Source organism: Bicyclus anynana, chromosome 21 (genome assembly GCF_947172395.1).
Source record: "Bicyclus anynana chromosome 21, ilBicAnyn1.1, whole genome shotgun sequence".
Taxonomy (NCBI): Eukaryota; Metazoa; Arthropoda; class Insecta; order Lepidoptera; family Nymphalidae; genus Bicyclus; species Bicyclus anynana.
The window spans coordinates 12,639,923-12,666,202 of record NC_069103.1 but is presented as its reverse complement, the minus strand read 5'-3'; the positions used below and the strand labels follow the sequence as shown (position 1 = coordinate 12,666,202).

The window sequence follows — 26,280 nt, the reverse complement described above, 5'->3', positions numbered from 1 at the left end:
AGTTATGGTTTCAGCGGGGTTAGTGAAAAGTTTCGACGACCTCCGTGGCGCAGTGGTATTTACAACATGGAGATTTTGGGTTCAATCCCCCCGATTGAGATTTTCTTAATTGGACCAGGTCTGGCTGGTGGCTTCGGCCGTGGCTAGTTATCACCCTACCGACAAAGAAGCCGTCAAGCGATTTAGCGTTCCGGTACTATGTCGCGTAGAAACCGAAAGGGATGTGGATTTTCATCCTCCTCCTAACAAGTTAGCCCACTTCCATCTAAGATTGCATCATCGCTTACCATCAGGTGAGATTGTAGTCAAGGGCTAACCTAAAGAATATGTACTTAAATCAAATTTCACGCGGACGGAGTCGCAGGCTTCCACTAATATGTTCTAGTGTCGGGGTATTTGTTACAAAATTCGTCCGAAATGGCTAGACAGTATGAAATTTTGTGTGCATATCGGGTAGGTCCGAAAATCGGCCAAGGCCAGCATCTACTTTTTATGTCCCTAAATGATAAGGGTTTAACACACCCCACAATTTATAAGGCAAAACGACGTTTGCTGGGTCGTCTAGTACTAATAAACAGTATAAAGTGTCTACATCTAATATTATTTAGACAATTTTTGTCTGTCTGTCTGTCCAGGCTAATCGCTGGAACGGATTTTCACTGGTGGGTAACTAGAGAAGGTTTTTGTGCAACATACTAATGCTACTTTTTATCCCGAAAAAATCCCGCGGGAATATGAAATTTCACACAGACAAAGTCGCAAATCTCCGCTAGTTATACTAATATAACTATTTAAATGATTTCAATTACGAAGAGCCGTGATAGCCCAGTTAATATGAACTCTGCCTCGGATTCCGGAGGGTGTGGGTTCGAATCCGGTCCGGGGCATGCACCTCCAACTTTGTGTGCATTTTAAGAAATTAATTATCACGTGTCTCAAACGGTGAAGAAAAAACATCGTGGGCAAACCTTTCTTTCACACATGCAGAGAATTTTCTTAATTCTCTGCATGTGTGAAGTCGACCAATCCGCATTGAGCCAGTGTGGTGGACTATTGGCCTAACCCCTCTCATTCTGAAAGGAGACTCGAGCTCAGCAGTGAGCCGAATATGGGTTGATAGTTGATACTGATGAAATGATTTCAATTGGATCAGAAGTTTCTGGGCTGACAACGGATGAAAGGCATATTTTCAAAAACGACAGAACTTTTATTTTCTTTTATACCTATTAAATTCCAAAGTTAATAATGAATTTAAAGCAACAAAAACGCTGAGTAAGCATTTCACTTGATTTCTTCAAAGGCTTGGTAAACAGACCCTCTTACAATTTTAAAAGAAAATTAAAAAAAGAATTAACCTCTCGTTTTCTTTTCATTTCTACAATCTCAATCTTTGCTTTTGATGTAAAAATTTGAACAATTATTTTTCTTTTGTACCTTTTGAAGAGATCCTTCATTGACTCTTTGAGTGAAATTTGCAAGTCAATAACTTTTCAATTGTAGGTTGCGTAGATATCGAGTTGGGTGCGCCTTATCGGTGTTTGAGAGTTCCTTTGACTTCAACCGACTTTGAAAAGCGAAGGCATTGCATTGACAATCTCACTTACGTACCTACCAGCGGCGAAGAGTTCATGGAAGTCGATACCCGCCGGGTTACCTTTAAAAATCCCTGCATAATCAGTGTTGTACTGTATCTAGATATATGAGAAACCGGAGTTTGTATCACGCTGTATGAATTTCCTTTTCTTTACGGACGGTTTACCTTCATCTAAAATCCATCCTTCGCCACTGGTACCTTGTTTGTTATGAATAGGCTCCGAAACTAATAGTAGGGGAGCCCGGGATACTAAATTTGCAGTTACTCGAGCGTCATTGAGACCGATTACATTTGGTAGATTAAATTATAGGAAGAATAAATGGTTATTTACTTTTTCCGCTTTTAGCGGTGGAAAAAAAACTACAGACTTTAAAAAAAATTTTTATTACTTTGGCTTACTGAAATTGTAAGAAACTTTTAGCGATTAATTAGGAGATTATTTCCTTAAAAATAAGTAAAAAATTAATCGCACTCGTACCTCGAGCACTAAAATATAAGGGTTTAAATTTTGTAACTTTGAAACCCTCCCATTCCATTACGTTACGCTCAAATCGTCAGATTTTCGAAATGTGCAGTTTTTAGCTATCAACTCACCTACCTTATCTTAATCTGACGTGCTGGTTGAGTATTTATGAAGTTAGTTTTTTTTTGGTTGCCCTAAACGTACCCACCAATATTAAGGGCTCATACTCGGTGGAGGTACTCGACAAAGTGTAAGGTATAGTCCCTTATGTTTATCTGCCGCGCTCGAGTAACTGCAAAAATCCCCTCTTCGGCTCCTCTACTATAATGGTCAGATCTGGCAAATTCTTTCATCAATTTTGAAAATCGAAGCCTCCATGGCGGAGGTCCTGGGTTCGATCAAAGCTGGTCCGTTGAGGTTTTCTTAATCGGTCCAGGTCTGAGAGGCTTCGGCCGTAGCTACCACCATACCGGCAAAGACGTACCGCCAGCGATTTGGCATGTTGGTACTTTGTCGTGTAGAAACCAAAAGGGGTGTGGATTTTCATCCTACCCTTAACAAGTTGGCCCGATTTTATTTAAGATTGCATCATCACTTACCATCAGGTGAGCGGGACCCGACGCCATATAGGCCAACCAAGGCAAACGTTTTTAGGATAATGAGCGTCAGTTCCAACATTCTGCCTGTACAGTTTGGCGATAGTATAATAAAAATAATAATAATAAGCCGTTTATTCCCAAATCACACAAATCACAAAATTAAAATAAAATTATACAATATAAACAATTAAAAGGATAAAGAGCTTAAAACCAAGTTAAATTAACTTAACTTAATTTTAAAATAATAAATAATTATTGTTACGTTACGTTGTCAACCCATATACGGCTCACTGCTGAGCTCGAGTCTCGAGACTATTGGCCCCTCTCAGAATGAGAGGGGCCAATAGTCCACCACGCTGGCCCAATGCGGATTAGCAGACTTCACACACGCAGAGAATTAAGAAATTCTCTGGTATGCAGGTTTCCTCACGATGTTTTCCTTTACCGTTTGAGACACGTGATATTTAATTTCTTAAAATGCACACAACTGAAAAGTTGGAGGTGCATGCCCCGGACCGGATTCGAACCCACACCCTCCGGAATCGGAGGCAGAGGTTATATCCACTGGGCTATCACGACTCTCAAATAAATAATTATTGTAGGTTGATATTATTAATTATTGTTGTTGTTTTATTTGGGTACCCATTTTCGGGTAAAGGCCTCCTCCATCATACCCCAACGTTGGGGCGAGACTATAGATATGATAAAATTATTGTTAAAAAAAAGTGGCAGTTCTTTTTAGGTATTGGTAAAAAATCCCTTGGCTCTTGCAAACTTTTTGCGGTCTTATAACTCTTGTAGCTAAGGGCCCTCGGGCACAGGAGGGCTTGGGAAATAGCCTGCGAAGAGCATAAATACTCCCCTAGTCTTACCGTCATATATTTAAGGGGTAGTTAGTGTTTACCCTTTTTTATTTATGCAATATTTCAGAACATTTATACTAAAGCCATACTCGAGGAGTACTGTTTACTAACAAACAAATTAGAAATGAAGGTAAAAAACGGATGTCATTTCATAACTTTTTCATTTAAAATTATGTATTGTTTTTTTATAAAACATTATTCAAAATATATTAACTATATCTATTTGATTTAAGCTTATTAATCAAATTGATTTTCATCAATTTAAGAACAAGTTAATTATAATTATTATTAGGTGTGAAATGACTAGCGATATATAACCTCATTTTTAATTTGTTTGTTGGTAAACAGTATTCCTCGAGAATGGCTTTAGTATAGGTAATATTATGTGATAACGTCTTCTACGTTAAGACACAACAACAAATGCAATTTTTGCTATGAATCCAGTTTTGTAGCCTATTGTTCTTAGAAATTCAGTTTTCTAGTATAAAAAAACATACATACAGCCGAACGTAGAACCTTTTCCTTTTTGGAAGTCGGTTAAAAATGTAATTTTTTGTCCTTTTTAATTTGCGTCAGTACCTCATGACCTGAATAGGTTAACCAGGCAAAAACGAGGTAAGAATAGGTAGATATATCACAACATTTCTGTCTGTTTGAAATGTCTTTTTGACGGCCTCCGCAGTGGCATTGTGGATTTACAAGATGGAGGTCCTGGGTTCGATCCCCGGCTGGGCTGATTGAGGTTTTCTTAGTTGGTGCAGGTCTGGCTGGTGGGAGGCTTCGGCCGTAGCTATTTACCACCTTACCGGCAAAGACATACCGCCAAGCGATCTAGCGTTCCGGTAGGATGCCGTGTAGAAACCGAGAGGGGTGTGGATTTTCATCCTACCCCTAACAAGTTAGCCCGCTTCCATCTTAGATTGCATCATCACTTACCATCAGGTGAGATTGTAGTCAAGGGCTAACTTGTAAAGATTAAAAAAAATATTTAAATTTTGTATTATATGTTTTAATGCGTATTACTTAAAAGTTATTTTTAGATAACTTTTAATATTTTCACTCTAAAATCAAATTATATAGACAACGTCAAAAATAAATTATCATGTTTAATTTAATTTATTAAAACTTAATTGATAAAACCATTTAATATGACACGTTATAAAATAGTAAATAAAAAGTGCTCGGGTAACACTTTTGTTAAAGTGTTTTTCGGATATGACGTAAATCATTTCTCCCAGGGCTTACCAACCTTCGGTTCGGTTCATAAAGCGTCGCGGTAAAAGCGCAAACACTCGAAATGCGATACTATTTCGTTGTTAAGGGAAAGACGACGCTATATAACTTGATGTAACCATTGAGTTACTGTGTATTACGTACTAGATAAGACATCACTAACTACCTTACGTTCAACTGCGGCGATGTCGCTGCACATCAATAGCTTGATTGTTTACTGTGTTGTGAGAAACGTATTAACGCCACTTAATTCATGTCGCTTTAGTCGCAAGAAAATAGTATTCTATAAGCGTAGATCGCTTACAGAATACTTGCTGACTCCTGAGACTTCGTCCACCTTTAGATCTTATTAGCAGACATCTACTAACTATAAACTAACTGCCAAATTTTAACGTAGGTATACGTTAAGCTGTTTTCGAGATTTGGGATCGCTTTTTATAAACATACATTGCTTTTTAGCGATGCATATTTTACTAGTATGGGGCTACTTAAATACTATTTCGTCGGTGAAGTTCTGCAGCCGGTTCCGTGCTGACACCATGTTGTTTTATGTTGCGACATGATTTAGGAAATCTCTAGTGCGTAATAACTCAATGGATGGAACATCTTTATAACTGTGAAATAGATTAAAGTAAACATGTCTTCATTAAATGGTTAGAAAAATTAACCGTCACGCGATCGAGGATACTTATAAGTGACTGATAAAGTTAGAATGTTTGGAACTTGGTTTTTAAGTTAATAAATAATGTTAACGAAACGCCAACCAAATGTCTCATTCAGCAATATCAGCATTCGATTAAAAGGGGACATGGCAGGATGATCAAAGATACTTGTAGCTCCATTGGGAAGCTTGTTTCTTAGAGAATAATGAATTAATGGATTTTCCGCAAAGAGGAGAACTAATTAAAACTATTTGAAACTCGAATTATATCTTAGTCATTAGTAACCACAGATTATCTATATTAATCTATACTAATATTATAAAGCTGAAGAGTTCGTTTGTTTGAATGCGCTAATCTCAGGAACTACTGGTTCTATTTGAAAAATTCTTTCAGTGTTAGATAGCCCATTTATCGAGGAAGGCTATAGGTTATATATTATCCCCGTATTCCCACAGGAACGGAAACCACGCGGGTGAAACTGCGCGGCGTCAGCTAGTTCAATAATATACAGATGGACCTACGGAACACGACGGTGTCGTAGCCGCTCCAAATACGAAATTTAAAAAAGTAATACATTCTCGAGTCAGTACGACACGAACTGTCGCTTCAGTAATTTTCAATATTATTCAAGAAAAATGGCGTCTTATGTTTTTAAATATTTTAAAAACTGTTTACAAATCTAAAGAAATAAGATAAACTATTTTTTTCATTGGTTTTTTATTATTTTGGTATTGATTATTATATTAATTTACGTAATTGTTTTTAAAATATTAAATTTTGAAACACAAATTACGAAAAAAGTTTGTACCTATATGCGGTTGTCAAGGAGAAGCGTGATGTTTGTTTTTTTAATAGGTTTCACCAGCTTCAGTACGTTGCTTGTAAAGACTCACTCTGGTTACTCTGTGATAGTGACTAAGATAATATGTTTGAATAATTATTATTATGTTGGCTTCATTAATATTCTAATATAGGCATTCTACACAATACGTATTATTATAAGGGCGCTATGCAATCAATCGCTAAGGACCTATCTTACATAACTCAATACTGGATAGCTCGGGCCGGAGTTAAGTGTAGCAAAATGAAGAGCGAAATACGAATAATATGGATCTTGTCGTAACATGTTTTTATGGGTAAATCCAACGATTTTATTCTATTAGATATGTTACGTGCCTACGAAATCACTGCAAAAAGTGATTTGAATTTAGCTAATAAATACGCATATTTGTATTTAATTGCCTTATGTATTTATGTATATACATATATAATTTTTACACTTCCTGAACACACAACTCGACATTGTAGACAATATTTACCTATTATTTTTTTTAAATAGCTTTCGTTGTTTGCAATGCGACTAAATTAAGACAATTAGCTATCTTTGTTCGCCACAGTTACGTAGCGCCAGTGGCATATCTAATAGTATAAAATCTTTGCCTGCACAATGAAGTATGTATGTAATTTTGATTGTGAATAATCTATGTCAATAAAAGATTTATAACACGAGAGTAGATAAAAATAATTTAGATGGGTCCAATAAAAAAAATAAAGCTGAGCTGGGCCTTAAATGGGTCGTTTGTACCCCTTTTGTTTTAGCGGTGGGGGTGGGAAATACCCAGCGCGTACTCCAGGGCGCCGTTTAAATGCTATATCTCTGACACTGCTCTTTGCTGAACACGCCTCAAATAGAGCCTCATATATGGGTCATGGTTATATGATAAGTATTTGTGGGTAAAACAAGAATGGCATTTGCAAATAAACGACGGTTTTCGGGGAAGTACTGCCATTATGCTTTTAGCTTAGACCAATTAACTTTGGACGTGTATGGCATTCAAATTCAACAACAAAATTGTCGTTTTTTTGAGGGGTTGAGGTAAACTCACATATTGAATATATTTAACACCAATTAATATATCCTAAGTCCTTATACTACACAGAACAATAAATTTAAATCGTTATACACACACGTGTAATTTTAACACAAATATGCAGTTTTTATGCACAAGTTAGATCGTAATCATATACTTTCAACCTCTAGCGAGGCAGGTCCTATGGTAATTGTTCTGAGGCTTTTAGAGCCTTAATAGATCCATGATTAAGGGCGTATGGCGCTGGGAGGTAATGATTCGATACCCGCATATTAAATTTAAAAGTGTACCCACTTCTAACATAGTTTCACATTCAGTCCTTCACGACTGATTGGAGTTGTAGGGAAATAAGGATTAAAAATAAATTGGCGAAAATTCGTTGACAAAAATGAAATAGTACAGTGTTTTCGTCGGTATAAATAAATTAAAGGTATTTTTTTATTTAAATTGAAGTTTCAAAGAAATTTATCCAAATCGAAGAATCATCTCATCTTTGTTCTACAGTTTCTTGTGAGTATTTTTCTACATGCTACACTTAATTCTAATTTTGTCGAGGGAATAGTAAAGTGGCGGAAAACATTTGAAAATATTCCCGCATACATTCAAAAATGTATTTATTTCATGACTACCAATTATTACCAACCTTTACCTATTAAATGACCTGCCTGCCAGAGGTTTTCCTTTTGTCAAAACTATATGATTAAGATGTTAAAAAATACACGTGTATTTTAAAATTTATAGTTGGGTGTATATGTAAAGGACACAGCAAACATTTATTGGTGTTAAATATTTTCGACGCGTGAGTACGTACGTATTATCTCGTCCCCCTCAAAAAACGACAGACAATTTTGTTGGTGAATTTGAGTGCGGTGCAAGTCTAATAGAATTGGTCTGAGCTGATTATAGACTCAGCATTTGACGCAAAATTTTAGTATTTATGCAATGTAGGGAGTGTATGTTAACACCTAGTTTAGTACCTATGACCATTGTAGTTAGTTTTAACTTGAATCCTGCACGAGTAAACATGCACACTGAAAATGTGTGTAAATAGCGGTGTAGCACTTAAGTGCCCCCCAAGCCCCGGCGGGTTGCCAGCAAACCGGTTTTATCGGGACGTCCCGATTTTTACACTTTATTCCAACCGATATTTTTTTTTAGTAGCATGAAGTTAGGAAGTTTTTTGTCCCAATCATGTGTGTCCAAATCCTTTTTGAGGCAGACCTCGTAGTGATCCTAAAAATCGGACTGTACAGAAATTAACGCATAGTTTTGTTATTCATAAAACTGTAATTAGATAAAACTCAATCGTTTTTGTTTATTGAACACGGCTTCATTATATAAATTTGAATTATATATTTTACCTTAATTTTTTTTTTTATATTTAATAGTTATTCTGTCGTAAACATTTGTGATCATGAAAAAGATGCGCGAATTGGAACACATAAAATTGTGGAAAACAGGAAAATTTCGTTGTTGATAAAATTATAATCAGATAATTATTTAAAGCATTCTTTCGTTAATTAAGAATAAAACTATAAAACAATTATTGTTGCACGACAATAGTCCAAGAGACAGTTATCGAATTCTTACCTACTAACAACACAGAATATGGGTTAATATTATCATTTGCATTATAATACACGTCCCTAGTTCAGTATAAACTTGTGCATCGTCAGTAAACAACATCACAGTCTCTCCCACTGGCGGTGAGCCAACTCTATAAAGCACATAAGGGCCAACGGCAAACGGCAATTACAGCCGAAACTACTGCGGGATAGGCAACGAATGCAATTACAGTGCCTTTGGAAGACTACCATTACAATTATGTTTACAATACTTGGATGAGCAAGCTTTGAATTAGCTAGTTTTAGGCCATGTTTTAGAAGATCTTTTTTAAATTGACTTGAAAGTGACGATGCATTCTAAGATGGTAGCGGGCTTACTTGAGCATTTTGTTCTGGACATGCCTTTGATGTATCTCATTAGGATAAAGTTTTTGCTACCTAGATTATAGGTCAATGTATGCTTCATTATATAATTTGAAGGCGGTCTATTTTCTCTTAAAAATACCACGATTATTTTTCTTTTTATAATAGTTATTTTGGCGGAAGTATTAGTGATGATGAAAAACATGTGCGAATTGGTACATACTCGTACATCATTAAGTTACGTTATTGATAAAACTCAAATGAAATAATTATTTAAAACAGGTTTTCGTTGATTAAGAATATAACTATAATAATAATAATAATCATTTATTCTCTGTAAAACATATACGTAACATGAAAGATATAGCTTAAAACTATAATTAAATGATGAGTCACAGGTATCTAAACTAAGAAAGAACTTGTATTAAAGACACCTGCGCTCTTCCCTGCTTATATATAAAATACTTATTATTGTACGCATTATAATTCAAAAGACAGGGATATCCTTACATATACTGATATAACACTAGCAAATATGGAGTAATATTATGCGTTTGCATTATAATACTTGTCCCTAGTTCAGTATAAACTTGTGCATCGCCAGTAAACAACATCGCAGTCTCTCCCACTGGCGGTGAGCCAACTCTATAAAGCACATAAGGGCCAACGGCAAACGGCAATTACAGTCGAAACTACTGCGGGATAGGCAACGAATGCAATTACAGTACCTTTGGAAGACTACCATTACAATTATGTTTACAACTTGGATGAGCAAGCTTTTAATTATCTACTAGTGGCGATGCATTTTTGAAGTGATGACTTCTTATGGGAAACCGCTTCGTAACGTAACGCGTTACGCCGCCATTCTATAGTGGAAAGCTAATAGTTTAGTCTACAAGTGGGCACTTACCCATGATAAAAATACTGATGGATCCAATCCAAAAAAGGATGAGGTTTTTGTTAGTTAAATTATATTTGCATTTGTGTGTCCCTGAAGCACTGGCGGGTTACCAACTGATCGGTTTTATCGGGACGTCCCGATTTTTATACTTTATTTAAAGCTATTTAAATTTAATTTCATATACTTTGTCAGTCCAAGGTGCTAGAATGGCGCCCCGCATTGGACAGCGCAAAGTTGGTGAACCTCTCACCAGGTGGACTGACGACGTCAAGCGAGACGCAGGCCGCAGAATCTAACCGAAAAGTTATGGGAAATACTCCCCAGAACCCAATATAATTAGATTCTAGATATAGCTACTATAAATATATATACATTCGTATAATGTCCTCCATCCTAGTCTTAAGTTCTCTACAAACCTTACATGTTAACCACAATGTGTGGTTTGACGGAGATAATACGACATCATTTGAAAGCCCTTATAAGATTTCATGTTGAAATGTTCTTGTGGACAAAAGAAAGGGACCCTACCTACTCGTTAGATCTTCACTTGACATGTAACAAATGGTTGTCTGTATTCGGAGCCCAATTCTTTCTGTTAACAAAAGTATTACTGTACCCTGTATTATGTTCTTTGTAGAATTAATTGAACGGCTACAGAGGCTGTCTGGTCGTCTGTCTATCAATCAATTGATCCATCGTCCATTGTCATTAACAGGTTTATTTCTGAAATAGTGAAATGAACCGGCCTTCCGAACCGGTGGTAGAGCGCAAATAGTCCAACAAGGTTTTCCAAAAGTGCTTGTCAACCTAGATGAGGTACTTGAAAAAATAAACGAATTTTGAATTTGGAGAATAATGGAAGTTCATGTTCATTACATGTATATTGTAAAACTGAAAAGTTTGTTTGTTTGTTTGTTTGTTTGAACGCTCTAATCTCAGGAACTTCTGGTCCTATTTGAAAATTCTTTCAGTGTTAGATAGTCCATTTATCGAGGAAGGCTATATATTATCCCCGTATTCCCACGGGAACGAGAACCACGCGGGTGAAACCGCGCGGCGTCAGCTAGTGCTTCATATTAGCTTCACTTGTAACTATGTATGTAAGAAAATCTTGGAATCTTAATTTGACCCACTTCCCGGTTTTCGATTAGGATGAAATTTTGCACACGCTCTGAGTTCTGATGACAATACATGACTAGCTATCAAACGTCATAACAAATCCAATATGGCGGCCTCTCCAATCACTGTAACTACGAGTATGTAGGTGTTCTTTTATTGAATTTATTTTTTTTTTACTAAATAATCTTTGGCCATATTCTAAACATATCGCCTTAATAATAGTGAAAGGATTTTTTTAATTGCCTTGTTCGCCTCCAATTAAATGGACACCGGAGCGAAACGTGTATTGAAAATTTCGGGAGCGGACGTCCATGTGTCCACTACAGAAGCCATTTGTCACCCGTCAAGCAGAGAACAGCGAGAGTGGCGGTCACTATCTACTGGATACCTACGCTTTGAATAATGGTCCTCTGCTTTTATACACTTTTACCAGACAAGAGGTTTTAGAGATGTATATTTCCGGTATGTTTGGGAGGGTAGTTTTAGATTTGTGAATATAGTTTCAATTTTGAATTAAGGTATAGGTATCTATACTAATTTTATAAAGAGGAATACTTTGTTTGTATGTTTGTTTGTTTGTTTGATGGTAATGAATAGGCTCAAAAACTACTTTACCGATTTTAAAAATTCTTTCACCATTCGAAAGCTACATTATCCACAAGTAACATAGGCTACATTTTATTTTGAAAAAAAATATGGTTCCGTAAGATATTTGGATTTTTCGGACACAAGGTGTAAAAAATCAACCAGAAAAGTAGGGTACGGGTAGGTAGGAGTAGGGTAGGGGTAGGGGTAGGCTATGGGTAGGCTAGGGGTAGGGTAGGCGTAGGGTAGAGGTAGGGTAGGGGTAGGATAGGGGTATTTGAAAGTTTACATCGAGTTTCACGCGGACGAAGTCGCGGGCGTCGGTTAGTATATATATATATATATATATATATATATATATATGTATTGAACTGTAGTTTATATACGAAAGATATACCCGCGTATGTATGTTACTAACTTTCGCATTTAGATAATATGTATGGTATTCCTACATGAGTTTTGAAACCAATCAAGCTATGAAGCAATCCATCAATATTGCTCATTTATATTGCGTAGTGTATATGACTCCTAACAAAAACGATTAAATTCGACTTCAAAATCACAAAAATAAACTAAAAAGCGAAAAATAACATCGTATGTGCTACCTTGTGATCACATTGCAGGCGGTGCCAAGTCAGTGACGTATCAATTAAAGTACTCTATCTTATTTCTCTAGTTTTTGTAAACAGTTTTTAAAAGTAAACAGTTTTTAAAATATAAAGTTCATCTAATTCCCAGCACGGTAAAGGCCGTCTCATATTGGGATTCTCTGATCACACTATCACACTAATATTATAAAGGACGAAAGTTAGTGTGTGTAAGTGTGTAAGTATGTTTGTTCCTCTTTTACACTGTACTGTCTTCTAAACCGATTTGGCTGAAGTATGGAATAGAAACAGATTTTACTCTGAATTAACAGATAGGCTACTTTTCATCCCGGAAAAATCCATGTTGCCCGCGGGATTTGTGAAAAACTGAATTCCACGCGGTCGAAGTATTATAATAAAGATTGTGCTGGTCATACGTGATCATTTTATCTAAGTAAATATTCCGTAAACGGCGAAAAAAATCGTTTTCGCCTAAATAACATTTTCGGCTTATAAATAAAACATCATTCAGGTAAACATGTGATGGGGTGTTGGAACATAAATAATAAAATGTAGTTTAAGAGCCAGTGGTTACTTGTTTTTTTATAGTGTACTAAACTACCGGGTCACATTGTGTTAAGTGATTGCACTCATAAATATATGTAACTAGCTGACGCTGCGCGATTTTACCCGCGTGGTTCCCGATCCCGTAGGAAAACGGGGATAATATATAGCCTATAGCCTTCCACGATAAATGGGCTATCTAACACTGAAAGTATTTTTCAAATCGGAAAAGTAGTTCTTGAGATTAGCACGTTCAATCAAACAAACAAACTCTTCAGCTTTATTATTAGTACCTATAGATAGTAGAAAATCCGTTAAAAACGTTCTTCACCCATCTGTTTATTGGATGAATAGTAATTATTATCAAAATTAGGTGAGTTGGTTGCCTAAAAAACTCCTGGTGAAACTTTTATTAATGACAGTTCATCATTATCAACCCATATTCGGCTCACTGCTGAGCTCGATTAAGATCCATCGATAAGTATAAATAAAAATGAAGCTGTAAAATAGCGGTTGAAAGTTGAGATCGATCGAAGTCGCGGGCGTCCGCTAGTTTGATATAAATTAGGTTGCTAGTTTGATATAACCACCCTACCAGCAAAGACGTATCGCCAAGCGATTTAGCGTTCCAGTACGATGTGTTATAGAAACCGAAAAGGGATGTGGATTTTCATCCTTCTTCTAACAAGTTAGCCGGCTTACATCATATATTGCATCATCACTTACCATCAGGTGAAATTGAAGTCAAGGGCTGACTTGTAAAGAATAAAGAATAAATAAAAACGGATGGTTGTAGAACTTTTCTAATACAGATCTTAGACTACAATACTGTTGTATGTTTTGACGACTTCTCTGGCGCAGTTGGTAGTGTTATGGGTCTCAACACATAGGTCCTAGGTTCGATATCCATATCGAATCAGTTTATTTATCTTTCATAAATTGGCTCAGGTCTGGTCTGGTGGTAGGCTTCGGCCATAGTTACCACCCCTTCGGCAAAGACGTACCGCCAAGCGATTCCATCATTCCACTTACCATCAGGTGAGATTTTATACAAGGGCTAACTTGTAGTTATTAAAAAAAATAGATAATATATTTTAATGTTAATATAATAATTTTCCTTCTTTGTAATGTATTTATTTATTTAGAGTATAGCCAGATAATGACATTTATTTCATTGAGTTAACATTAGCTCACCGTTTACCCGATTCTACCCCATCTTACCCCATCATAAATAACCTTGTATCGACGCAGGTGTGTGATTACAATGGGTTACAAATGTCCCTCCGAGGGTTTCTTTGTTACGTCCACTTGCACGTATAATGGGGGGTTGGAAAAATGGGGCGCGTTAACCCTTCTCAGGTTAGGAAGGAATGTTCAATTATTGTGGCTTTTATAAGGGAAATTTTTTATAGGAAGCAATTTTCTTCTCGCTTGCGGTTTGTAATTTTTTCCTTAAAACAATATTACTCGTAGTGTTGCGAACAGTAACTATTTTTTAAATAGTTAAAGTTGTTGCGTGGAATAAGCGTTGGTTTTAATTAAACTACCCGCCGCCTTGCGGTTCCCGTTTTTGTTGGAATACAGGGATAATAGGTATATAGCCTATGATACTCACAGATGACGTGGCTTTCTATTCAATCCTTCAATAGATGCAAAGATTACCCCCCCCAATCCCCCCCCCCCTTTAACCGCGAAGAAACCTCTCTGACTCGGTCCGGCAGTGGGAGTGTATTACCACCATGGAATACATAAAAGAACCTACAAGGTACCTGAAAATTTCTTGGAAAAAAAGAAAAACTTGGCAACTCATGACTCAACCCAGGCCTGTAGCCATGTGGAACATCGATTCTCTGTCTACAAACGGTAACGCTTTGTAAACTAAAAAATTATACATTCAGTCCCATACATTTTTAAATATTCGAAACGTTGGCGATTGTAGAAAGAGAATCGACGTGCCATTGACTCGAACCTAGGACTTCGTGACCCGAAGCCACATAAGCTAACCACTGGACTTATTTACTTTTCAATAAGTTACTTGTAATGTCCGGGCATTATGAAAATGTCCCAATTTAATACTTGCTCCATAACATAACATAAAGATGACTTGAACATCTTGTCGTTTTATTCAAATTTAGTGGCTTCCTCTCATTTTATCAACGAAATTATTAACCGAAATTATGTAAAAAGTGACATTTCATCTGCAAACTTGGCCGCCCGCCAAGAGGATAATTTGGGATGAAACTTTGCGACGAGTTCGCTATAAGATGGCAAAATGGCGACATTAAATATTTGGAAAGTTCGGGGCTTATAATTTAAGGTTTTTGATGAAGTCACGTAGTGATGTGCCGGGGCAATAAAGTTTGGGATTATGTAGAACTGGCTGACGCCCCGCGGTTTTACCCGCGTAGTTCCCGTTCCCGTGAGAATACGGGTATAATATATAGCCTATGACACTCACAAATGACATGGCTTTCTAGTGGTAAAAGAATTTCCAAAATCGGTTCAAAAGTTTCAGAGATTTTCCCCTTACAATACCACAAACTTTACCTTGCTTAATCTATTCATATCTTTGACTGTTTCTACGTGGCTTTAATTATTATAAATAATTAAAGCCACGTAGAAACTAAATAATAATTAAAAAATATAAGCTAAAAAAAGTAAATTATTTATATTACCCGTCCGTAAAATTTATTTTAATTTAACTCTTAGATAAATTCGTTCATAAATTGAAAACTTACTTATGTTTATGAATCGTCAATATTCTTAGGCTTACAGTTTGTCACATTATCAAAAAAATAATATCATAAGATTGAATATTTTGAAAAGTCATGAAATTATTAATTACACTCTCAAGTCATCTCTTTCACTGCGCTTTCTTTTGAGACCCACTCGAGTATATTTGCAGACATTCATCCCCACTTTCAACCCCCAGAACTTTTAAACGGCTCAACCGATTTTTATCAAACATGTCTAAGAACACTCGCACGTAAGTCACCTTTCATACAAAACAAACTAAGTAAATTTGACGGCCTCCGTGGCGCAGTGGTATGCGCGGTGGATTTACAAGACGGAGGTCCTGGGTTCGATCCCCGGCTGGGCAGATTGAGATTTTCTTAATTTGTCCAGGTCTGGCTGGTGGGAGGCTTTGGCCGTGGCTAGTTACCACCCTACCGGCAAAGACGTACCGTCAAGCGATTTAGCGTTCCGGTACGATGCCGTGTAGAAACCGAAAGGGGTGTGGATTTTCATCGTCCTCCTATCAAGTTAGCCCGCTTCCATATTAGACTGCATCATCACTTAGCATCAGGTGAGATTGTAGTCAAGGGCTAACTTGTAAAGAATAAAAAATAAAAAAAAATTAAAATAGTTTCATCCGTTCAGGAGTTATGGTGCTACAGACAGGCCGACAGACAGACATACACGTCAAACTTATAAGACCCCTTTTTTACGTCGAGGGTTAAAAAACAAAGATCGGTGTTGTACGAATTCACTTTCTGACAAACGACTCATGACTTCACACAATTAAACTTTGATAGTAATTATATTCACAAAAGGAATTCATTGCCGAATTAAGTAGGTTTGTTGAATTTTCGAAAACATGCACTCTTTACCCATTAAACGAATATAAATTGAAACGAGCGAATGCAATTCATTGGATGAATTTCGGTGGTTTGCATTCACGTCCGTTTATAAACAAAAATTTTATCGTGGGCGCTTGTAAAAGCCGATGAAATTCGCGACCGCTCGATTTGGTATTGACAAGAATGAACAAATAATGATATACGAGTATATGTTTTCGATTGGTGATGCCTTCATAAATACGGAAAAGCAATAAATGCACCTACCTGCTAGCCTATTTCCTATCTTGGTCTTTATTATCAACCCATCAAAATAAAAAACAAATCAATTGACAAAATGTCATCCACATAGATACAAAATACAAATGTCATCCGGTAATTACGGTGGATATCTTATAGTATGTAGGTGATACTTTGTTGTCCACTTTAGTAGGTTGATAATAAAGACCAAAATAGCGAATAGAACAGCTGGTTTTCATTACAAATCTTTTAAGAAAATGTCAAAATCCGTTTTTGTAAGAACCTTTTTTTTTTTGCTTAGAGACAACAAACATGCTTAAACTATGCTTTCAACACGATGTCAACAAATTATAAATCTCTCTTTAAATCTTCTTTTTTTGTAAAAAAAACAATAAAACTTAAAAACCGTAAAATTTCGGCTTACATATATTGCGTTATTTTAGTAGGCCTTGATGTCAGCTTTCATCATGTAAAGTATGTCGTAGGATTTACGGGACACCCTATATATTAAGTATATACTAGCGGACGACAGCGACTTCGTCCGCCCTTAGACCTCTGTAATCCAGCCCTTACAGTAGTATCGCTGTAAAAATGGAGTAACTTCTCCCGTTTTTCTAACGTTTCCCTTTACTGCTCTGTTCCTATTGATCGTAGCGTGATGAAAAGTATACCACAACCTGCCCAGGAGTATGAAGAACAATTGTACCAAGTTTTTGTTTCTATAACGAACATACAGACAGAAAGACAAAAAATTTACTGATTGCATTTTTGGCATCAGTATCGATCACTAATTTTTATATATTGGAATATAATTAATTTTAGAAATATATTTCATGTACAGAATTGACCTCTCTACTAGATGATGTTTGAATTTAATATATCTCCCATATCAACATAACTGCTAAAAATAGTGTTTTGTATACTGAAACATTCAGCCCCATTTTCCAAGAAGTCATTTACTAAGTAATAATGAATCGAAGGACGCCTAAAGTTAGAAGAGAACGAATCGATAACGCTATTATTGATGCATAGAGTGACTCTTACTTTTCGATCGAAAGTAGGTAACTGGCGAAACGTATTGTAAGTTTAAAGTAACCAATACTGTAGCTGTATTTATTTAGGAAAGCGGGTTTCAAAATGGGGATGATGATTAGGTTTGAATATATTGATTTTTATAAGACATTCGGGTAAATAAGATCAATGTTAACTAATTTATACGTATAAAGCAAAGATTGTCTGAATGTTTAGAAAATAAATGAGATTATAAAATATCAAAATCTATTAAAATCTTTTCTCATAATTAGATGAAAATACATGCAGTTTTAGCTTCCTTACATTAAACGTGACATTTTTCAATATATGAACTATAAACATAAATTCACAAATAACAAAGATCTAACGATCATTATAATCAACGACATCACTAATTCGTGCCATTTTGTATGGGGCATTTTTCAGGGATCCGTGGTAGTGCCGCGAATCTGACACTTCAAATCTCTGTACCCAGTTACTTTTACAAAATTGCTTTACTATACTTTTAATTTATACACAATTTAAAAAACTATCATCATTACTGGACAAATTATTACGAACAATATTCAAATGATAGTTTACTACCATAATTCATGAAGTTGTTAGGGTAAGAAGGGGGAATAACGCTCAGTGGGTAAAGTCCGGCCGCTCAGAGATTGCGTTTCTTATACGTCTTGATCGAATGGGCGATGTAACTTCTTACTGGCTTACAAGGTTGTTTAAGCTTGAGGCTATAAAAGTACATATAATTTCAAGTTAGTTAAAAAACAAGTAAACAGAGTAACACAGGTGAGTTTACGGGCCGGTACGTAAAGATATCAAACGACCATCCTAACGATGATTAGTTTAGATGTTAGATTAGTTTCGACCAACGCGGTTAAAACTTTTACAATATACCTCGCAAAGATCTTTCACAGATAGCTCTCAAAGTTAATAATGACCCGTCTTCTAGGATGGAACCCACTACGCTGCGAGCTTAGATTTTTTGTTTTAGCCATAATTGGCTAGACACAGACCATCGCTCGTACAAATTACAGTATCTTGATAAGTTTAATCAGGATATGGCTTTCTTAACTTAAATAACTTAACCAGATCTAAACATTCTTATAAAGCTTACAACCTAAACCGTTTATAATTTACTAGCAGGCGCCCGCAACTTCGTCCGCGTGGAATTCAGTTTTTCACAAATCCCGCGGGAACCATGGAATTTTCCGGGATGTAAAGTAACCTATGTGTTAATCCAAAGTAAAAACTATTTTCTTTCCAAATTTCAGCTAAATCGCCGCAAAACTGACAAAGTTTCATACAAACTTTCATCCCATATTTCACCCCCTTGGGGGTACTGATCAAAATCCTTTCTTAGCGAATGCCTACGTCATAACATCTACCTGCATGCTAAATTTTAGCCAGTGGTTTGGACTGTGCGTTGATAGATCACCATGTCAGTCAGTCTGTCAGTCATCTTTGAGATATTATTTAGATTACCTATCATTACACCAGAAAATTGTACCAGGTTTGCTCCAAGGTAAAGCTGAAGCTTCCACGGGTAATTCATCAAAGGTACTTATATTACGTAGGACAGAATATTAAGAAACGTTTGCAAAGATTAATGTCAGGGATATCAGGCGTTCACGCTTCAGCTACCTCGCTGACTAAGCTGAAAAAATTGCGGACTGAATGGTGAAATTTTTAGGGGTTTTGCATAAATATTTGTGGTTCTTAATCTTTAACTACATCGCAGAGTTTTATCGCGAATATTTTTCGAGTTTTTTATGAAAACTTTGTGCCATATTTAAATTGTTGGATGGGTTTAAGAATCGGCCTAGGATATATATAATATACCCATATTAACGCATATTCGACTCAATGCTGAGCTCGTGTCCCCTCTCAGAATTAGAGGAGTTAGATCAATAGTCCACCACGCTAGCCCAATGCGGATTGGCAGACTTCACATACGCAGAGAATTAAGAAAATTCTCAGGTATGCAGGTTTCCTCACGATGTTTTTCCTTCACCGTTTGAGACACGTGATATTTAATTTCTTAAAATGCACACAACTGAAAAGTTGAAAGTACATGCCCCGGACCAGATTTGAACCTACACTCTCCGGAATTGGAGGCAGAGGTCATATCCACTGGGCTATCACGGCTCTTAAAAAAGCTATTTCTTATGAAATAATTATATGCAAACCACTAAATCATCGACGCTGTCGTCGAATAGAGAAGACGTTGATTTAATTTTATTTGCTTATACAGGGTGCTCGGGACTATTTTCATTAACTTCAAGGTATTAACGAGGCCACTTATAGGAAATTGAGATGTGGGGGCAAGGAAAATGTTCAAAATTTCCTGGAACGACTTTGTCTCGAATGTAAATGAGGTTTCGGTCACAATTGGTTTTTTTTTAAATCAATTTTTAAAAAAAGCCAAGAGTGAACCAAGTTAACATATACACAGCTTAAAAATATTGCAAAAGACCGGAAAAGTTTTCTACGCCTGACCGCCAAACTTCATCTGGAAGAAGGCACCTAATGATGATTATAGGAACTGCATAGCTAATATTTTATTAACTACAAAAAAAAAGAAATATGTTTTCATACCAAGTAATTCAAATAATACCGACTATCCATGTAACACACGTCTTTAGGTAACAAAGCGATGACGTTGCATTTCAAAATATAAATACGTCATTATTATAAGGATGAGCATTGATGAGCGACACATTTTAAGATCTATTTACAAAAGAAATCTTATTTACTCCTAAAATATTCATTACAGAACCCATATTCCTTGAACATCTTGAATTAATTTTTATTAAAAAACTAGCTGACGCCGCGCCGTTTCACCCGCGTGGTTCCCGTTCCCGTAAGAATACAGGGATAATATAAAGCCTATAGCCTTCCTCGATAAATGGGCTATCTAACACTGAAAGAATTTTTCAAATCGGACCAGTAGCTCTTGAGATTAGCGCGTTCAATCAAACAAACTCTTCAGCTTTATAATATTAGATATAACCCTAGAGTTATGGGAAGTACTCCCGAGCACCCTGTATAACACAACTGATTAATTTGACTCTGAGCATAGCACGCTATTATTTGACTATTATTCATGACATTTTATTTTAATTGACGGTTATTAAGCCGCTTTTGAATTTTACTCCACGAATCCGTAATCCTCACAAAATCATTACTATTTCATTAAATCGAAGAACGTTTCTATTTATGGTAATTCTAACTGATTTTATATCATTGTTGTAAATGTTAAGGGCTATTTTTTCACGTGCTTTTGTGTCACTACCTATATTTATTTTTAACCCCCGACGCAATAAGAGGGATGTTATAGATTCAACGTGTCTGTCAGTCTGTCTGAGGTAGGTAGCAGAGCTCCCAAATGGAAGAAGCGATTTAAATTTTTTTTTTTGTATGAAAGATGACTTCTGTGCGAGTGTTCTTAGACATGTTTGATGACAAAAGGTTAAGCCGTTTAAAGTTCTGGGGGTTGAAAGTGGGGAAGAATAACCGAATATCTGCAAATATACTCGAGTGGGGTCTCAAATGAAAGCGCACAGAGAGAGAATTCTTTGAAGAAAAAAAGCTCCTCGGCCTCCGTGGCGCAGTGGTATGCGCGGTGGATTTACAAGACGGAGGTCCTGGGTTCGATCCCCGGCTGGGCAGATTGAGATTTTCTTAATTTGTCCAGGTCTGGCTGGTGGGAGGCTTCGGCCGTGGCTAGTTACCATCCTACCGGCAAAGACGTACCGCCAAGCGATTTAGCGTTCCGGTGCGATGCCGTGTAGAAACCGAAAGGGGTGTGGATTTTCATCCTCCTCCTAACAAGTTAGCCCGCTTCCATCTTAGACTGCATCATCACTTACCATCAGGTGACATTGTAGTCAAGGGTTAAATTGTAAAGAATAAAAAAAAAGCTTCAAAGTCAGACTCGAAGACTCAAACCCAATACCTCGTGGTTAGGACCACATAGGCTAAGTACTCGACCATCGAAGTGGTTCATCTAAATATACGCCAGCATTATTTAATAAACAAATACCTTGTTAAACATTTGTTTATTCGTCGGCAAATCTGGACAGTTGGGAATTCAGGCCTTTCAGAAATTGCTAAAGTTTGTCTGGGTATTACCCCTTAGGTGTTTGTATTTCATAATTACCCCCCTATGGATTAGTAATGTATGAAAATATACAAGCAAGGTTTTAAAATTGGATAATATATTACTTTTATACCTATTTTAGCTTTATTTTAGTCTTTTGGGAAAATGTAATTTTTTCTTCAATATTTTTCTACATGGTTGTAGGTAAAAAAATGTGACGAATTCCTATTATTTACCTACCTACTATGTATTTTTTTATTAATAACTAAAAATGCATTAAAATTTCAATATTCAAATTATAATATTTTTAAAGAGTTCTTCATCATCATAATCATCAACATCATCACATTAGCTGATGGACGTCCACTGCAGGACATAGGCCTTTTGTATGGACTTCCAAACATCACAATCCTGAGCCGCCTTAAAGAGAGAGATTAGGAATATCTTGAGCTTTTCTAACAATAATTTTATGTCAAGCGGACTAGCTATTCAAAAATGCCTATCAGCTCTTGGTCCATAATGTCTGTTAGGCTATCAAAACCATTGTGCGCGAAAGATCTCATGAAAATTGTAACTAGACCCCATCTAATGTCATTACGATTGTCGACTTTATTCCCTTTTATTAATGCATGTAATCCCGTAACAGTTTGTCTTCTTTATTTTCCTTATTTTAAAGAAACGCCGCTTTCTCTCTAATCTTTTCGAAGTGTTCGCTGAGAACGACTTTTTGTTTCACTGCAGTCCTTGATAGCAAAGCGTGTCTGTTTTTTCGCTTAACTTTTTCCTTTTCTACAACTCTCTGCGACAATCGATGCGAATGACGCGACATAGGATACGCGAATTTGTTCGCGTGGTAAAATCTGAATCAGAACATTTTAATTTTATTTCGAAATTCGTAATTTATAAAAAAACATAATTAATTTGAAACACCATTTTCATACCCCTATTATTTTGTTATTATAATTTTATTAACTCAAGATTTATTATAATTTTATAAACTTAATTATTATAATTTTAATCCCACTTCTCAATAAATGTCTAAAATATTTATTGTTTTCTAACCGACTTACGAAAACTATCTAATTGTTATTATCAAGAAAGTTATTTGAACGGTAGGTAAACATGAAAATTTTACGATGAAATTAATTTCACCGCGCCAGATATTGTCATAATTTAGGCAGTGATAAATGATATTAAATTATGGCATTATTATAGTCAAATTATGATAACAAGATGATAATTTTATGGGAGAAGGGTCGGCTCTATGAAGCTCCCTAAAGCTTTGAACAAAGGGCTTAGTATAAGGAAGTTTACCATATAAAATTAAAATAAACGCCCTGCGGTACGGGAACGGGAACTACGCGGGTACTCGGCGTAGTTCCCGTGGGAAATACAGGGACAAAATATAACCTTTGTCACTCACAAATAACTTTCCATTCTATAAGTAAAAATATTTTCTTAATCGATTTAGTAGATCCAGTGATTACCCCCCTACCTCACACACTTTACCTCTCTATAATTTTAATATAAAGTTATAGATTATTGTAAATACAATGTTACTGAATTATGAACACAAAAAAATATTAACACACTTTTTTTTTGTTCCAGGAAATTTATCCCCCTTCATATCATAGAAGAGGACAGCTACGAAAAAGATGTCCTGTTCTACGTCAACCTCGGCAACCCGGAACTACTCGGGGGTATGCAATTATGATCTCCACATAAAATTACCCACACACCACACAGTTTAACAAATATACAGTTGTACAACAGGGTACTTTACCCCTTTACCACTAAAAGGCGTTGCTGCACAACTGTATGTTTGCTAAATGGTGACACTACTGTAAATACACTATTTGCAATGTTTTGTTATTTCTCTTTTAATTGAATATAGTTGCTTACGAGATTATTTTAGATTAGCTTTATAATGTTTTTTATATAAATATATATATTAAATATAATAATTAAGTTATATTTGTGTTTAAATGTTAAACAAAATTCAAAAAATTAACAACTAATTACTAACAATGTTGACCAAATAATATTTAATTGAATATATGGTGACAAAATTACTATAATTATCTAAACGACATTGAAGTATTTAAAGTTGTATATATAAATTTTAAAAAAAACAAAGTATATTTTTCCAACCCAAACACCAAAACTCTAAATATTAGATTTTACAATAACTAAGAACTAAAATTTTACGTTTGTTAAAAATTAAAAAAATATTGGAACTGTTATATAATATGGATGATCGACGAAAATCTCATCAGTTAGATCAGCCCGTGCCTTTACCAGATGCGCTCTTAGGACTAAAAATGAAAAAAAATTGGTTAAAATTAAAAAAAAAAACTAAAATAGTATTAACAAACCGGTATATGTTATGAAATCTTTTATACTTCAACAAACGTTGTGTTTAAATAAATAAATAAAAATAAAATCTTCAACAAATACCGGAACTACCATTTGCACTGCCGGGTTAAAATTAAAAAAAAACTAAAATACTATGAACAAACCAGTAAATGTCATGAAAATATCTTTTATACTTCAACAAATGCCGGAACTACCTTTGCCCTGCCGTTTCGTTTGACCTTTGCAAGAGCAAACATAAAGACAGGGTTCTATTTGTCCCGATGAATTGGGACCGTTGATATAAAAATACAAGATACTTTGAGGTATTTGAAACGATGCTTATTAAAGAAAAGTATTTAATTTATAAAAGTAGAATGACCTGAGAACGATTCTAATAAGTAATATTGTATAGGTAAGTACATAAATGTTTTGCAGTAAATTAAGATTAATGAAGGATGAAATTCCTCGGGAATCATGGATTTTACCGGGGTAAAAAGTAGCCTTTGTGTTAATCCAGGGTATAATTTATCTTAATACCAAACTTCAGCTAATTCGGTTCAGTAGTCGAGGCGTAAAAGAGTAACAAACATTAAAATAATCAGTTTTCGAAAATCTCGGGAAACCATGGATTTTTTCAAGATAAAAAGTAGTCTATGTGTTAATCCAGAGTAAAATTTATTTTCAGCCAAATCGCTTCAGTAGTAGCGGCGTTAAAGAGCAACAAACATCCAAAAATCCATACAAACTTTCGCGTTTATAGGAAGTAGGATATATTTTTATTATAACTAGTAGCTACACTTGGTCTGTTCCCAATCTTCTATACTAACTAGTAGGATTTAGCATATGTTATAATAGTACGAATAGGACTATAATATTCTTTTTTGGACCAGGAATATTTATTTCAACAAAATCCATAAATGTTTTTGTAACTTACCTAAACCTTAAATTCAAACATACAAACATTCATATGTATTTTTTTTACAAAATTGCATAACCTAAAGTTATAAGTATTAGTAAAGATCGTTTAAGAAATATACATGGCAAGATATTTTAACCACTTGAAATACTGCTTGCCAGAATACATCAGTCGAAATGATTTCCCTGCGGCCAGGGTAAGTTCAGTTAAACAAGGAAAGGGTTATTTGTTTAAGACCATAACAGAATCGGTCATGGTATTTAACGTAGTTTGGTTATGAAAATCCTCATATAAATGATGTAAAAAAGACCAGCTAAGATACCTATAGTACAAGCGTTTTGGAAACATCGCCTTGATAGACCAGTTGCTTAGCTGATTAATTTAATAAACTACTAGCTTACGCCGCGCGGTTTCACCCGCGTGGTTTCCGTTCCCGTAGGAATATGGGGATAATACATAGCCTTCCTCGATAAACGGGCTATCTAACACTGAAAGAATTTTTCAAATCGGACCAGTACTTCCTGAGATTAGCGCGTTCAATCAAACTAAGAAACAAAAAAGCTTTATAATATTAGTATAGATTTAGAAAAAAGGATAGACAGAATATCCGTCGGCGATTGACGTGACGTTGATGACAATGACGCGATTTTGAGTATATCAGAATATCACGGTAGTCAGCCAGTGACATCTGTTAAAAATAAAAGTTAGTCATCTTGAATTATGTGTTGAATGATTATTGCTTGTCTTATTAGCTTTGATGTTATTTTTTGGTATTCTATTCTGCTGCGCCCCGCGGTGGTATCCGTGTATAAAAAGAAGTATGTACCTACATGATATTTGATTTTTTCGGGATGAAAAGTAGCCTAATCAAGGTAACCATCTCCATTCCAAATTTCAGCTAATTTGGTTTAGTGTTTTCGGCGTGAAAGAGTTACAAACATTCATACTAACCAAACCATCAGTTTTTCACAAATTTCGGGAAATCGTGGATTTTTTCAAGACAAAGTGTTATGTGTATTATATATTTTCATTTCAAATTTCATCTAAATCGGTTTAGTTACTAAAAGTAGTTGCTAAAGAAAAACATC

At 35.6% G+C, this 26,280-nt stretch overlaps 1 protein-coding gene across 2 annotated transcripts in view; it reads left to right on the top strand.

The window, feature by feature from the left end:
• Nucleotides 1-26,280, top strand: part of LOC112054351 (sodium/calcium exchanger 3) — a 135,520-nt gene that overhangs the window by 79,345 nt on the left and 29,895 nt on the right. For both annotated transcript variants that reach the window (XM_024094121.2, XM_052888032.1), the window contains exon 2: nucleotides 23,530-23,621. In XM_024094121.2, the coding sequence (XP_023949889.2) occupies nucleotides 23,530-23,621 (92 nt within the window). The remainder of the gene's footprint in view (nucleotides 1-23,529; nucleotides 23,622-26,280) is intronic.